This window comes from Protomyctophum bolini (genome assembly GCF_963924005.1).
Source record: "Protomyctophum bolini genome assembly, chromosome: 24".
NCBI classification, from domain to species: domain Eukaryota; kingdom Metazoa; phylum Chordata; class Actinopteri; order Myctophiformes; family Myctophidae; genus Protomyctophum; species Protomyctophum bolini.
The window spans coordinates 6071815-6084129 of NC_137885.1; the positions used below are offsets into that span (position 1 = coordinate 6071815).

At 46.0% G+C, this 12315-nt stretch overlaps 1 protein-coding gene across 2 annotated transcripts in view; it reads left to right on the plus strand.

The window, feature by feature from the left end:
• LOC308311923 (N-chimaerin-like) overlaps positions 1-12315 on the plus strand; it is a 168915-nt gene that overhangs the window by 38421 nt on the left and 118179 nt on the right. For both annotated transcript variants that reach the window (XM_080758724.1, XM_080758723.1), the window contains exons 12-13: positions 47-122; positions 3084-3255. In XM_080758724.1, the coding sequence (XP_080614850.1) occupies positions 47-122; positions 3084-3255 (248 nt within the window). The remainder of the gene's footprint in view (positions 1-46; positions 123-3083; positions 3256-12315) is intronic.

The following is a 12315-nucleotide window of genomic DNA, read 5'->3' on the forward strand; positions in this document are numbered from 1 at the left end:
ATGATTCACGTTTTGACGCTAGCCAACCATATGCTTGTCTTTCCAGGAAGCACAGTAAGATTCTGTCCAATAGCAGTGCATCCTTTCAACCTACTTCCTTCCACTCACAAGTGCCAAAAGAGGTAAACACACACACACACACACACACACACACACACACACACACACACACACACGGTGGGTGGGGGGCAGCCACGTAGAGTCTGTGGGGGCTATGGGGCTATAGCCCCCATGAAGAATTAAATAGCCCCTTTTAGCCCCCATGAACATTTTCGTGGACATTTTATATTAACATTAGTTACATTACAGATTTTCTGACTCTGTCACAGACTGCATACTATGTTACATTCCGAAAATGTGAACCTCTCCACTGGCTGTTCAGAGGTGTTAAAATGGGTTGGGTGCGGCCACCAAGTACTCAAATGCTAATCGGGTTTCTTTTGTTTTCACCTAGCCAGGTATGTATAAATATACAGTACAGTGTCAGTGTGATGCTTACTTCATTCACAATGAAACCACCACCAGCTAAGAAGGGTCGCTTCGTCCAGACAGAGGAAGCTACAGTTCTCCAGTGATGCCAGCCTGTCGCCGCTTAAACCTGCCGAATAAGCTACTATTCCAACGGCACTTTTATCGGGCCGTCGCCGTGTTCTGTCCTTGCCGGGCTCACCGCGCCGTTATATTAATTTTCCAATGTAAATTTCACCCAGATTGGACTCGGTTCAGCGGCCGCATGCTGCTGTCCGCCCCACACACACACACACCGACAGTCAGAGAACTGACTCACTAAACAACACTAAACAACGTTGGATTCGTACAGTGCAGAATGCAGATAAGTGTAGGCCTATAATGTTCTTATTATAATTGTGAGTTTGTTATTTAACATGCACCGCGAGTCCACGGGAGCCGATCTACAAGCTCACAACGCGTTGCACTGCGAGTAGCCTAGAGAAGGCTGTCAAGTGAGCAGCGCAATCGCGCATGCTATAGAAATATACTAATAAATAAATAAAAAGGTGTCGCTTGCAGGGGCAGTTTCCTTATGTGACTTGCCTCTAGAATGCATGCATAGGCATGCAAGTGCACTCGGCATTTATAAATCATAGCATTCTAGGTCTAGGTCGGGACACATGAAATCCACGTAAATGCCTTTCCGCTAGCTTCACGTCATTATATCAGCGTAAACGCGAGAAAACATCAACTTCTTTTTTTTCACCGATGGGGCGGGGGGGGGGGGGGGGGGCGGGGCTGCGGATAGCCCCCATGAGGATCATCAGAACTATTCGGGTCTGGTGGGGGGGCATACAGATCATTTACTGTTGTTACTTAAGCCATTTTGGGCGGGAACCCCTTTTGGTGTTAGCATTATGTTATGCTTTAGCTATTGAAAAATAGCAGATCTACAAGCTCGTACGAGCTTGTAGATCTGCTATTTTTGAAAAATCTAAGAACGACTGACATAGAAACATAGCTTTTTCAGAGAACTGTCAGGATGAAGAAGACATTTTTTTAATCTGATCATAATTACAATTTTAACATTGCGATTCATCACGTTTGTTCATTGCAATGGACTTGTTGACAGTCTGCAATACAGATTAGAAACAATATATTATGAACAAGTGCTTTTGAGAATGACAATATAAAACCAGCAACTGTTTTCAGCCAACTTAGCGGATTTGTCGCCATATTTAGCTTCTTTCCAGACCCCCCCTATGCGACTGAATTAGTGAAAAGCTTCTGGCGAGAAATCTAGCTACTTTTTCTGGTAAATTGGGGACAAATCGTTTTAACAGGCGCCAGAGTTAAAACCCTCCTTTTTCTTCATTTTCAGTTGGCAAAACTAAAAGTGGGTCGACCAAAAAAAGTGGGTCCTCCTTTCTTGCTCTGTGACAGAGCAAGAAAGGAGGAAGCACTGGCAGTCTGCTAGTAAAAATAAATGCATGAAGTATTAACCTTCTAATTCCTGTATGGATCGGAAACAAAATAGCGTTCTAAACGTTAGTTGCATTGAAGTAGGGGGGGGGGGGGGGGGGGCGCATATCCCGACTATTTCCGTTACTGGAGAGTTAGCAACACTGACTGTTTTGCCGCTACCATATAAGTGGTCAATTAAGTGTGTGTCTGAGAAGAGTTTTTGTGCGGGTGTGTGCAGTGTACTAGTGCCCACATACTGTAGTGTACACTCCGGTCTGTGCAGTGTACTAGTGCCCACATACTGTAGTGTACACTCCGCTGTGTTCAGTGTACTAGTGCCCACATACTGTAGTGTACACTCCGCTGTGTGCAGTGTACTAGTACCCACATACTGTAGTGTACACTCCGCTGTGTGCATTGTACTAGTACCCACATACTGTAGTGTACACTCCGCTGTGTGCAGTGTACTAGTACCCACATACTGTAGTGTACACTCCGCTGTGTGCAGTGTACTAGTACCCACATACTGTAGTGTACACTCCGCTGTGTGCATTGTACTAGTACCCACATACTGTAGTGTACACTCCGCTGTGTGCAGTGTACTAGTACCCACATACTGTAGTGTACACTCCGGTGTGTGCAGTGTACTAGTATCCACATACTGTAGTGTACACTCCGCTGTGTGCAGTGTACTAGTATCCACATACTGTAGTGTACACTCCGCTGTGTGCAGTGTACTAGTACCCACATACTGTAGTGTACACTCCGGTGTGTGCAGTGTACTAGTACCCACATACTGTAGTGTACACTCCGCTGTGTGTACAGTGTACTAGTGCCCACATACTGTAGTGTACACTCCGCTGTGTGCAGTGTACTAGTACCCACATACTGTAGTGTACACTCCGCTGTGTGCAGTGTACTAGTGCCCACATACTGTAGTGTACACTCCGCTGTGTACAGTGTACTAGTGCCCACATACTGTAGTGTACACTCCGCTGTGTGCTTGTTAACCGAAAAACACTTTCTTCACCTACTCTCTCCTGCCCCATCCTTTTCCTTTCTTTCTGTTTCCTCTCCCTTCCTTCTCGTGTCTCTCTCTCTCTCTCTCTCTCTCTCTCTCTCTCTCTCTCTCTCTCTCTCTCTCTCTCTCTCTCTGACTCTCTCCTCAGACCGCCACGTCCATCCCTCTGGCGGACCGGTCGGACTCGCCGGGACCCGACCGCCGGGCAGCCAACGGTTCCGAGGAGCCGCCGCCCGCCTGCGCCGCCAGCGTCCTTCAGGAGAGCTCTGAGCCCCAGACGACGGTCCCCTGCGGCGAGCAGCAGCGTCTCCTTAACCCAGGTCCAGCCTGCAGGGCTAACAAAGGCAGCAGTTCTTCCATCCCTTACATAGACTGCAGTGACATAGACAATGAATGCGACGTGGCTAATAAGAGGGTCCACACTAGCAAGGCAAACGGCGGCTACGAGGACGGGTATAATAATAGGCACGGCGGCGGTTTTAACACCAGAGGGGGTTTGTTCGGGGCTGTAAACGGGGTTTACCACCCCCAGGGGTCGATGCGGCAAGGTATGAATGCAATGCAGCAGCAGCAGCAGCAGCAGGGCATTTTGGGTAACAGGTGGGACGAAAGTCCACCGGCGTCGAACAAGTTCAGTGCGAGCCGAGAGATGACGACGGACGACGACGAGGTTCTGTCCAACGGAGGCTCGTTCCGCGGCCACCTGCCGCTCCACAGCACGCTGCTGGACGACATGTTTGTTGGGGGCGGCGGGGGGGGGAAGCGCCGCCCGCTAGGGAACGGCACGCGGAGCCAGTGCTCCAGCCCCGTCATCGGCGGCGGTGGCGGCTTCCACCAGCGGACCAGCTCGCTGAGTCACGCCGAAACGAACGGCGCGGCGAACGGCTCGGCGGTGGTGCCGCGCTGGGACGACCGCGGGCATTGCTTCAGCAAACGTCCCGGCTTCTTCCCGGAGGCTCTCCTCCTCCCCCCCGCGTCGGCGGCGCTCTATGGCAGCTATTCGCCTGTCGTCACGCCGCGCCACGCCACACCGCAGCACCACCGCCGCCACCACAACGACAACCACAACGACATGCGGAACCGCTCGGACACCGACCCGTTTATACTCAGCCAGCTGGCGTCCTCCACTCCCATCCGGTCCCTGCACGGCGGCGCGTCCTCCGTGCCGACCGCGCGCAAGGCGCCCCCGGTGGTGGCCAACGGGAACCGCGGCGGGGGGAGCAGCCTGGCGGTCCCGCCGGGGCAGCAGGCTCGCACGACGAGGCTGTACGGCCGCAGGGGGAAGCCGGCCGCCGTCGGCGGCGGCCCTCCGGCGCCACCCGGCGGCGGCGGCCAGCGCGGTAACCTCAACCGGCCGGACTCCTCCAGCAGCGGCTCCGGCTCCGACACCAGCGACTCCGACTCCGAGTCGGGCGGCAGCTCGTACGGGCGGCCGCTGGTGTACGGGAACCCCAACGCCGCCGCCGCCGTCGGTTCCCTCAACTCGGTCGACTCCAACGGGGTCGCCCGGCGGCGGGGCAAGTTCTCCTTCGGCAGCCTCGAGCTGGAGGACGGAGAGGACGGGCTGGGAGTGGAGGGGGAGGAGGAGGGGGAGGGGGAGGTGGTAGTGGGGGGGGGACGCTATCGCTTTAACGAGAACGACACGGCCGATCGCATATTCAGTTGCTGACGGAAGCCCGGGGGCCGCTGCTTTATAGTGTCTTGTGAGAGATGCCGGATGAGGCCCGCAAAGCGTGCGACCGCGTGGCCTGCATTATGAGCACTCCAGAAGGTGTTCTAACTAAGGCAGTGATTGTCAACCTTTTTTTCATTTCAAGGACCCACCAGGGTGGTTGTGGTGGTTGTTCTTTTTTATCTCTTGGACCCCACTGTTGTATCTCTGTGTTTAACTACAAGAGTGTACAGATGGATCCAAATGGACCCTATAACTAACGGCTCCATTTGTTTTCATTTGAGCCCTGGTGGTGGTGGTCCCCCCAGAACCCCCGTGTTCTAGATCTTACAGAAACGATGCATCTGGTCTTGACCTTTAGTCGTGAGTGAATTGTGGAGCTGAAACCCGCAGCCGCCCGACTGAGTTTGGAAAAACCTTGGTAGAAAAGTCTGATGAACTAATGATGGAACATACAGAAAAAGATCTACAGTCATTACATTTTAACATTCAGACTGTATAGGACGTGTACAAACGTCATTTTTAATCCCTTGGACGTGTACACATGGCTTTTTTAATATTGATATCAAACAAAAGATTTAATTAATCTTTTTCTTCTTGCTGTTGGCGCTGCCGTTCACGTCCTTGTTTACGGCGCGTATCTCCTAATCTCTCCATGGTTTTGACCAGACAGGCATACTTCTGTCTTCATTTCGGACTCCAACAAGCCTCTCGTTTTGGAATATTAATGCTTCTAGAGAGACACGAGGTAAGAATGGAACATTACGCCTTCCGGGTTTTTGGTGGTGGACCTTTCAGAGTAAAATCTCCCACATCTGCTGGCACTCTATAGCGCTCTTGTTTTGAAAGAAATCCCGGCACTTGATGTGTTTAATGGGTGCACTGCACGTTTGCCTTTCTGCAGACCTGCTCACTCTGGGGCCTTGTGTTTTAAAATAGCTGCGTTCTAAATATGCAGTGTAGTAAATGGTAGAATGTTGTAGTTGGTTTACTGTAGTTGTCACAGTCTGAGGAATACCCTATGAGCCCTAAACAGAGTTTTAGTACCAGCATAAGTGAAGTATACTGGAAAAAACCCTTTCTTATCAAGTGCCATAACTTATTAGAAATTGTATTTCTAACGTAGAGTAGATTTTTAAGTACTACGTATTAACAGAAATGCAATACCTTTTACATTTTTTTTAAATGTTTTTTTATTTCTATACACATTAAAGGGCTTAGTTGAAACGGAACGGAAGCTCGAGGGACACAAATTATGTCTGTAAAGAGAATTTGTAAAGTGATTTTTTAGGATTTTAACTTTGTGGCTCAGGTTGCCAGGTTTGTGGCACGGGTTGCCAACTGAAGAAGGCATTGAGATGTGCGAGGTATCGCTCGGTCACTTGGGTATACGACTCTTCCCTTAAGTGTTGTGGAAGTTGCCTGGGCTTTGAACGTAGGTTTACGTCATATGCACAAGTGTGACAATGGAGTGTTTCCATTACCGTCGTCTACTGTACGTTGTACTGTGAAATACTCGTGATGTAATTATGAATGTCGTGTCGTTCGATAGAATGGTTGTAAGATAGTTGGAGTTTTTTTTTGAAGAATGCCATTTGGAAGTCTCTGGAAGGTTTTAAAGGGGTGGCATTGCTGTGGTCCAGGACTGTCCCACAACGTAACTATTTAATCTATGACGTAAAATGCAGCACTATTCTCCTTTTAACCACTAACCCTGGCGTCCTATTTTTGAACATATCATTATAGGCAAAAAGAAAAGAAAATGTCATTTGGAAAATATCCGATCTACAAGCTCACAATCGCTATGAACTCGGAGCTAACAAGCTCAGTGTTGTGAGCTTGTAGATCAGCTATTTACATTTGTGTGACCAAGTGGTTTAACAGTTGGCCTGCTGGCTATTGAAGGGACTGCACTTAGACGAATCCTGTTTGTTGATGGAAAGAAATGTGTGTGTTCATTGTGAGGTATTTGTCTGTCACAGGGTGACTTCCTGCCGTTCTTTCAAGGGCTCAAGCCACAAAGACCAACACAAAGTTCTTATTCTGCTCCAGAGCACTTTTCTTCACGCTTTCTTTCATTCCATTTTTATATCTATATATGGTGGGGAAACTCGCCAACTCGCGACTTTAGCAATACGAACGTATTTTGAACTGAGAAATGACTTTTCCTGCAGAAACGGGGTCGAGACATTTACGACCTCTTTGAGTTAGTGTCTGTTAGTAGACTAACAACATCAGCGTGGTGGTGTGCTGCCCTCTCTCTCTCTCTCTCTGTCTCTCTCTCTCTCTCTCTCTCTCTCTCCAAAATGTCCATTCGACCTATGTTACCCATCTTGCTAGCTGGCTGCTTTGCTTGGCATGCACAACAACAAGCAAAAACGAAAGAAATAAGCAAAATTCTCGGCTGCGTTTTGATTTGTTTTTGGGTTTTCATTTTTATTTATTTTTTACTATTGAAGATTTGCTGTCATCTCCATCACTGTCTGTGCTCTGCTCACTGCAATATGCACAGGTCTCTCTCTCTCTCTCTCTCTCTTGTGCTTGCATATACTGTATAGCTACATCACCGCGCCAAACACAACTGGGATCAGATGTTCCTGAACGCCCCCCTCCCCTCCCCCCCTCACATTGTCTGATATAAGAACATTGTTATTATTGGTTCATGACTTGTTCAGTTTCACACTGAAGTCTCCTGGATTGCTGCAAGATGTGTCAGACATTTTATGACGATGTCCTCGAAAACAAATCATTTCATTTTCACAGCGAATGTTAGAGAGTTAAGTTGGACAACTTTACGTCGGGGGTATTAGGGGGGGGGGGTCACCCTCGAATTGCTGCTCTTAAGTGCCACCACCCTGATATATACACTCCTGTTTTGGGGGTTATTTTTAAAGTGCACTGATTTACAAAGCATGTTATCTCTAAAATATTACGCAATCCTCACTTTCCTTCTCCCTGCTGATTGAATGCACGCTATAACCTGGCCCCAGTGATCAGTCACTCAATGGCTTTCGGAGCTAAAACGGTTCCAGATGTTTTAAAGAAATCTGAGAAATGCAACGCAGTTGACATTGGGGAAAGCTGTGGGTGAAAAATGTACTGTTGTGTTTCGTATCTTTTTTAGAAAGTCCAAGATAATGAGTCCACTTAACGTCCGCACTGCATGTGTGTGTGTGTGTGTGTGTGTGTGTGTCTGCATGCGTGCGTGCGTACGTGCGTGCGTGCTTGCAGAGGGAACAAGGCGATGGAGAGTGAAGGATGATGATAGGGAGCTAGGGAGTGAAGGAATAATTGAAGCTTTTGTGTAAGACGGAGAAAAAGTCTCAAAAGTAACTACAGTACAGGATGTGGCTTTTTTGTTTTAAATGCAGTCGAAAGCCGGAGGTCTCGTCGGACATTTGGGGGACAGAAACAGGCCCACACATGAACACAGAAAATGCTTGTGAGTTCACTTCCTGTTACCCATCACCAAAAATAGCCCTTCCAGCAAGTCCCTCAATACGAGCGCTTTTATTTTCTGTTTTTTTAATGTACTGTTCCTGTACAATAACATTAGAATGATTAGGTTGTGAATTTGTGTGCATGTTGTGTACATTTTGACGGCGGTTTTTGATAATAACGATTGATGATAATGATTGAATGTAGGTCATAACTACCTAGACACGCATTGAGAAGTCGTGGCCGACGGTGCCACTGTAATAATAACCTTGAAGATCCTCCTCCTCTTTGTTGTCTTGACAACCAGCCTGACTCTTGTCTTTTTAATGGAACACGCCAACTTTTAGGCAAATGTCCAGTTTCTTTTCTCAAAAAGATGCAACGATTAATTCTTATGAAAATTAAAAATTAAAATAGAGCCTGCAGCCAATTATTGTTGATCACAGGCTTATGCAGCGCAACACACTTAATCATGAACACACAAAGTTTAACTCATTTGCCGCTGACACCGCCATCTGGTGGCGGAATTTGATACTCATTGACCGCCACCATTCGTTTCAATGTTAACCGTCTTATTTTGAAAGCCGTTTCTCTTGGAAAACGGAGAAACAGGAAGTGGAAATTCGCGAAGTCCTGCGAATGTTATTTAATTCACCCTAAACATAAATTTTGTATATTGTTTATAGATATAACGACGATCATATTATTGTTTATGGAAATTAGCCGCAAATCAAGCTTGTTTTGATCAAAAACGCAGCCTGGAAGAAGAATCCGAGATATTAGGATTATAAAAAACTCCGTTCCTGATATTAGGATTATTAAAAACTCCGTTCCTGATATTAGGATTATTAAAAACTCCGTTCCTGATATTAGGATATAAAAACTTCCGTTCCTATACAGACGACATAAGTCAGCTTTTTCACTTCAGCTTTCTTTCATCGCACGGAAAAAACCAGAGTGTTACGAGCGCCATGCAAACACAGAGTCGTGAATCGTAAATCAATAAATATTCAAAAAGACGTCCAAATGCGACCTCGGCGTCGAGGGCTCAAGTAGATAAAGGCGTCGGAAGAGACGACGATCTCAGCGGCGAATGAGTTAATAAAACAATTAGTGTATTTCCCCCCAAAAAAAACCCTCTGGCGTATTCCCTTAAGAAGAAGGTTTGGAGACACAGAATTGATCGTTGTTGTTGTTTTTCTTTTTCACTAAAGCACTCTGAATGTATGACTGAGAAACACTCACCCACTGCTTTATACCTTTTATCACTCATGTAACACTTTGTATTACTGTCCTTTTTTTACACCGTGGTGTTGTCCACACTTTCTTTCTATGGTTCGATATTCTATTTTTTCACCTTTTTTGCAATGCTCTCTTTCTAAATTTCTCTCTCTCTCTCTCTCTCTCTCTCTCTCTCTCTCTCTCTCTCTTAACACTGTAAATGGTTTTGTGCACTAGCGTAAATAAAAAATGACCCTGTGTCTTGTAAGAAAAGGGACTCTGGATTTAATGTAGAGTAGAAATAAGCCCCCGCCCCCCAACATCCGCACACACACACACACACACACACACACACACACACACACACACACACACACACACATATACCCGTCCCCCCACATGTTGTATAACACACCCACGCCCACCTATACCCACTCCCATAGACATGCTTGCCTCTACCCATACACGCACACATGCCAACCCTGCCCATACCCACACGCATACCCACTTCTATCCATATACAGTACCCACTTCTGCCCCTATACCCGCAAATACAGTATACCCATGCCCACACCTCCACCCATGTACCCGCCTCTACCCATGTACCCACACACACCCACCTCCATTCATATACCCGCCTCTACCCATGTATGCACCCACACATACCCACCTCCATTCATATACCCGCCTCTACCCATGTACCCACATATACCTGCCCCCCACAAACACACCCCTCCCCTCCCCCCTTGCATGTGGTGTTGTGGTAGATGTAGTCTGTCTAGTTGTTGGGCCGCCCCGCGTGGTTGGGTGTGCGTCCGTCCGTCCGTCTGTATCGAGTACGCCTAGTAGTGAAGCTGCTTCATCTCTCCATCGTTTTAGTTTTGTCACGTCTAGTTTGGAAATAAGGCCCCACGTGTTTGGGTGTGTGCGTCTGTCTGTGTGTCCGTATGCCAGTAGTTACTTAGTTAGTGGCTATGCTCCATTTATCCATCCATTGCTTCATTTTGTCATGATGTCTTGTGGGGGGCCATGAGGTTGGGTTTTTGCGTTTGTCTCGTCTGTGTTGAAGTACGGCAGTAGTTTAGCTGGTCCATTTTTCTCCATCCATCCATTGTTCTAGTTTGTGTTAGTAGTTCGTCCTTTTAGTCTTCGTGTAAAGTTTCCGTAGCGTCTTCTTGTCTCAGAACTGCATGCCGTGGTGGACATTGTCCATTAAATTTCTCCCGTGATCTTTTGTGGCATGTAAGCCGGCCAATCAGTGGGATGTAAACTTTGCAGCTGGGCAAGTATCCATATGTAGTGCCTTCTGTAGTGAGTAGAACGTTGTAAAAACGTTGGCTGACCTCTCTAGACTTGTGTCTTTGCCTTCCACTATAAGAAACTGTAGAAATATAATACTCAATTGTTTAATTCCAACTGCTGACTTCAAGGATGCGGTTGGTATTTAAATGTCAAAAGAATGTGTCGCCGATTTTCATTCTAAAATCCCGTCGTTATGATGGCCGATGAAAAGATCACTCTACGTATTTCTCGGATAATGTATGACATCGCGAAGTCATTCACATTATCGGGTGTTAAAGATTGTGTGCGCGCCCGGTTACGTGAAACGATACGTCATACATCAGAACAATTGGATTCAGTTTGAAAATCTGTGATTTCTTTTAACCATATAGCGAGCAGTTTCTATGGAGGCAGTCTGTCATAAGGCTTCGTCAACATGAGTACTACAATACACAATAACAGTGGATTGCAGTGACACACAAAATAATATTCAATATTTGACCAACAATGCACATTCATTCATTTACCCTTGAAACCACAATAGCTATAATACACAATGTGTTATTTTCTTATAATTCCTTTTTGACTAGATAAGATATGACAGCAGCAGTAGTAGTTATGTGGCTGTGGTTACAACCTAATACTGACGACTGGAATAGAACACCTTTATATACAGTATAATTCAGAGGTTTTTAGTTTTATAACCATGTTAATTAAGCCTTATGAGGACTATAGCTACCTGCCTTTGTTGGTGCAATTATCATGGTGTTGATAGAAAGAGTCCTAGACTCATTTAACTTACAACGTATCCTGTCCTAACTTTATTAACCAATCTGCTCAAATTAGACCAAATTGAGGTAAAATAGTGCAGGAAGTCTTGATTTATACTTTGGCGTGCGTCAAAATAGCAGATTTACAAGATTATATGAGTCACAATGTGTCTCTGTGACACATTGTGTAAGCTTGTAGATCAACCATTACTGTTGCCTGTTAACGAAGTATAAATCAGGCTTAACCCATTCTGAACGGGAACCCATTTTGGTCATCATCATGTTATGCTTTAGCTATTGAAAAATAGCAGATCTACAAGCTCATAGCGCGCCACCGAGTGGCGCGCTACGAGCTTGTAGGTCTACTATTTTTGAAAAATCGACTGACATTTTTTTGAATCTGATCTCAGGTCAGAATGGGTTAATCAGACCAGTGTGTGTCCTAGTGGAAACCTCGTATGAATCTGATCTCAGGTCAGAATGGGTTAAGCTAGTAACGAAATGTGAACCACGGATTGAAAAACACGTGAGTTGAGTGAGCTCTATTAAAGGGATACAATGTGGATTTTCTTTTTAGTTGGTTTTGTCTTCAGCCAGTTGTAAATCACACTGAGACTGAAGGCTTGGATCATGGTGTCTTGGCGTAAAATACAACTTTGCAGATATTTAATGTGACATTTAAAACGATACAATAATGGCAGTAAAAGTACACCCTCAAGTGTATAACAAAGTTCTAAATCCTAACAGTTTTCAGAAACACATAATACAGTTTACTGTACTGTGTATACAGTAGCAACATCTAAAATGACACGGTTGCTCTCCCGGATTTAAAGGCTTAACCCATTTTAGGCCTGACGTCGACGTTTTAAAAAATGACAGTTTTCTGAAAAACCTTATGTTTCTGTATCAGTGGTGCTCAATAAGTTCATAGCTGATCTACAAGCTCATGAGCTTCAATAGCTAAAGTATAACATAATGCTTAAAACACCAAAAGGGGT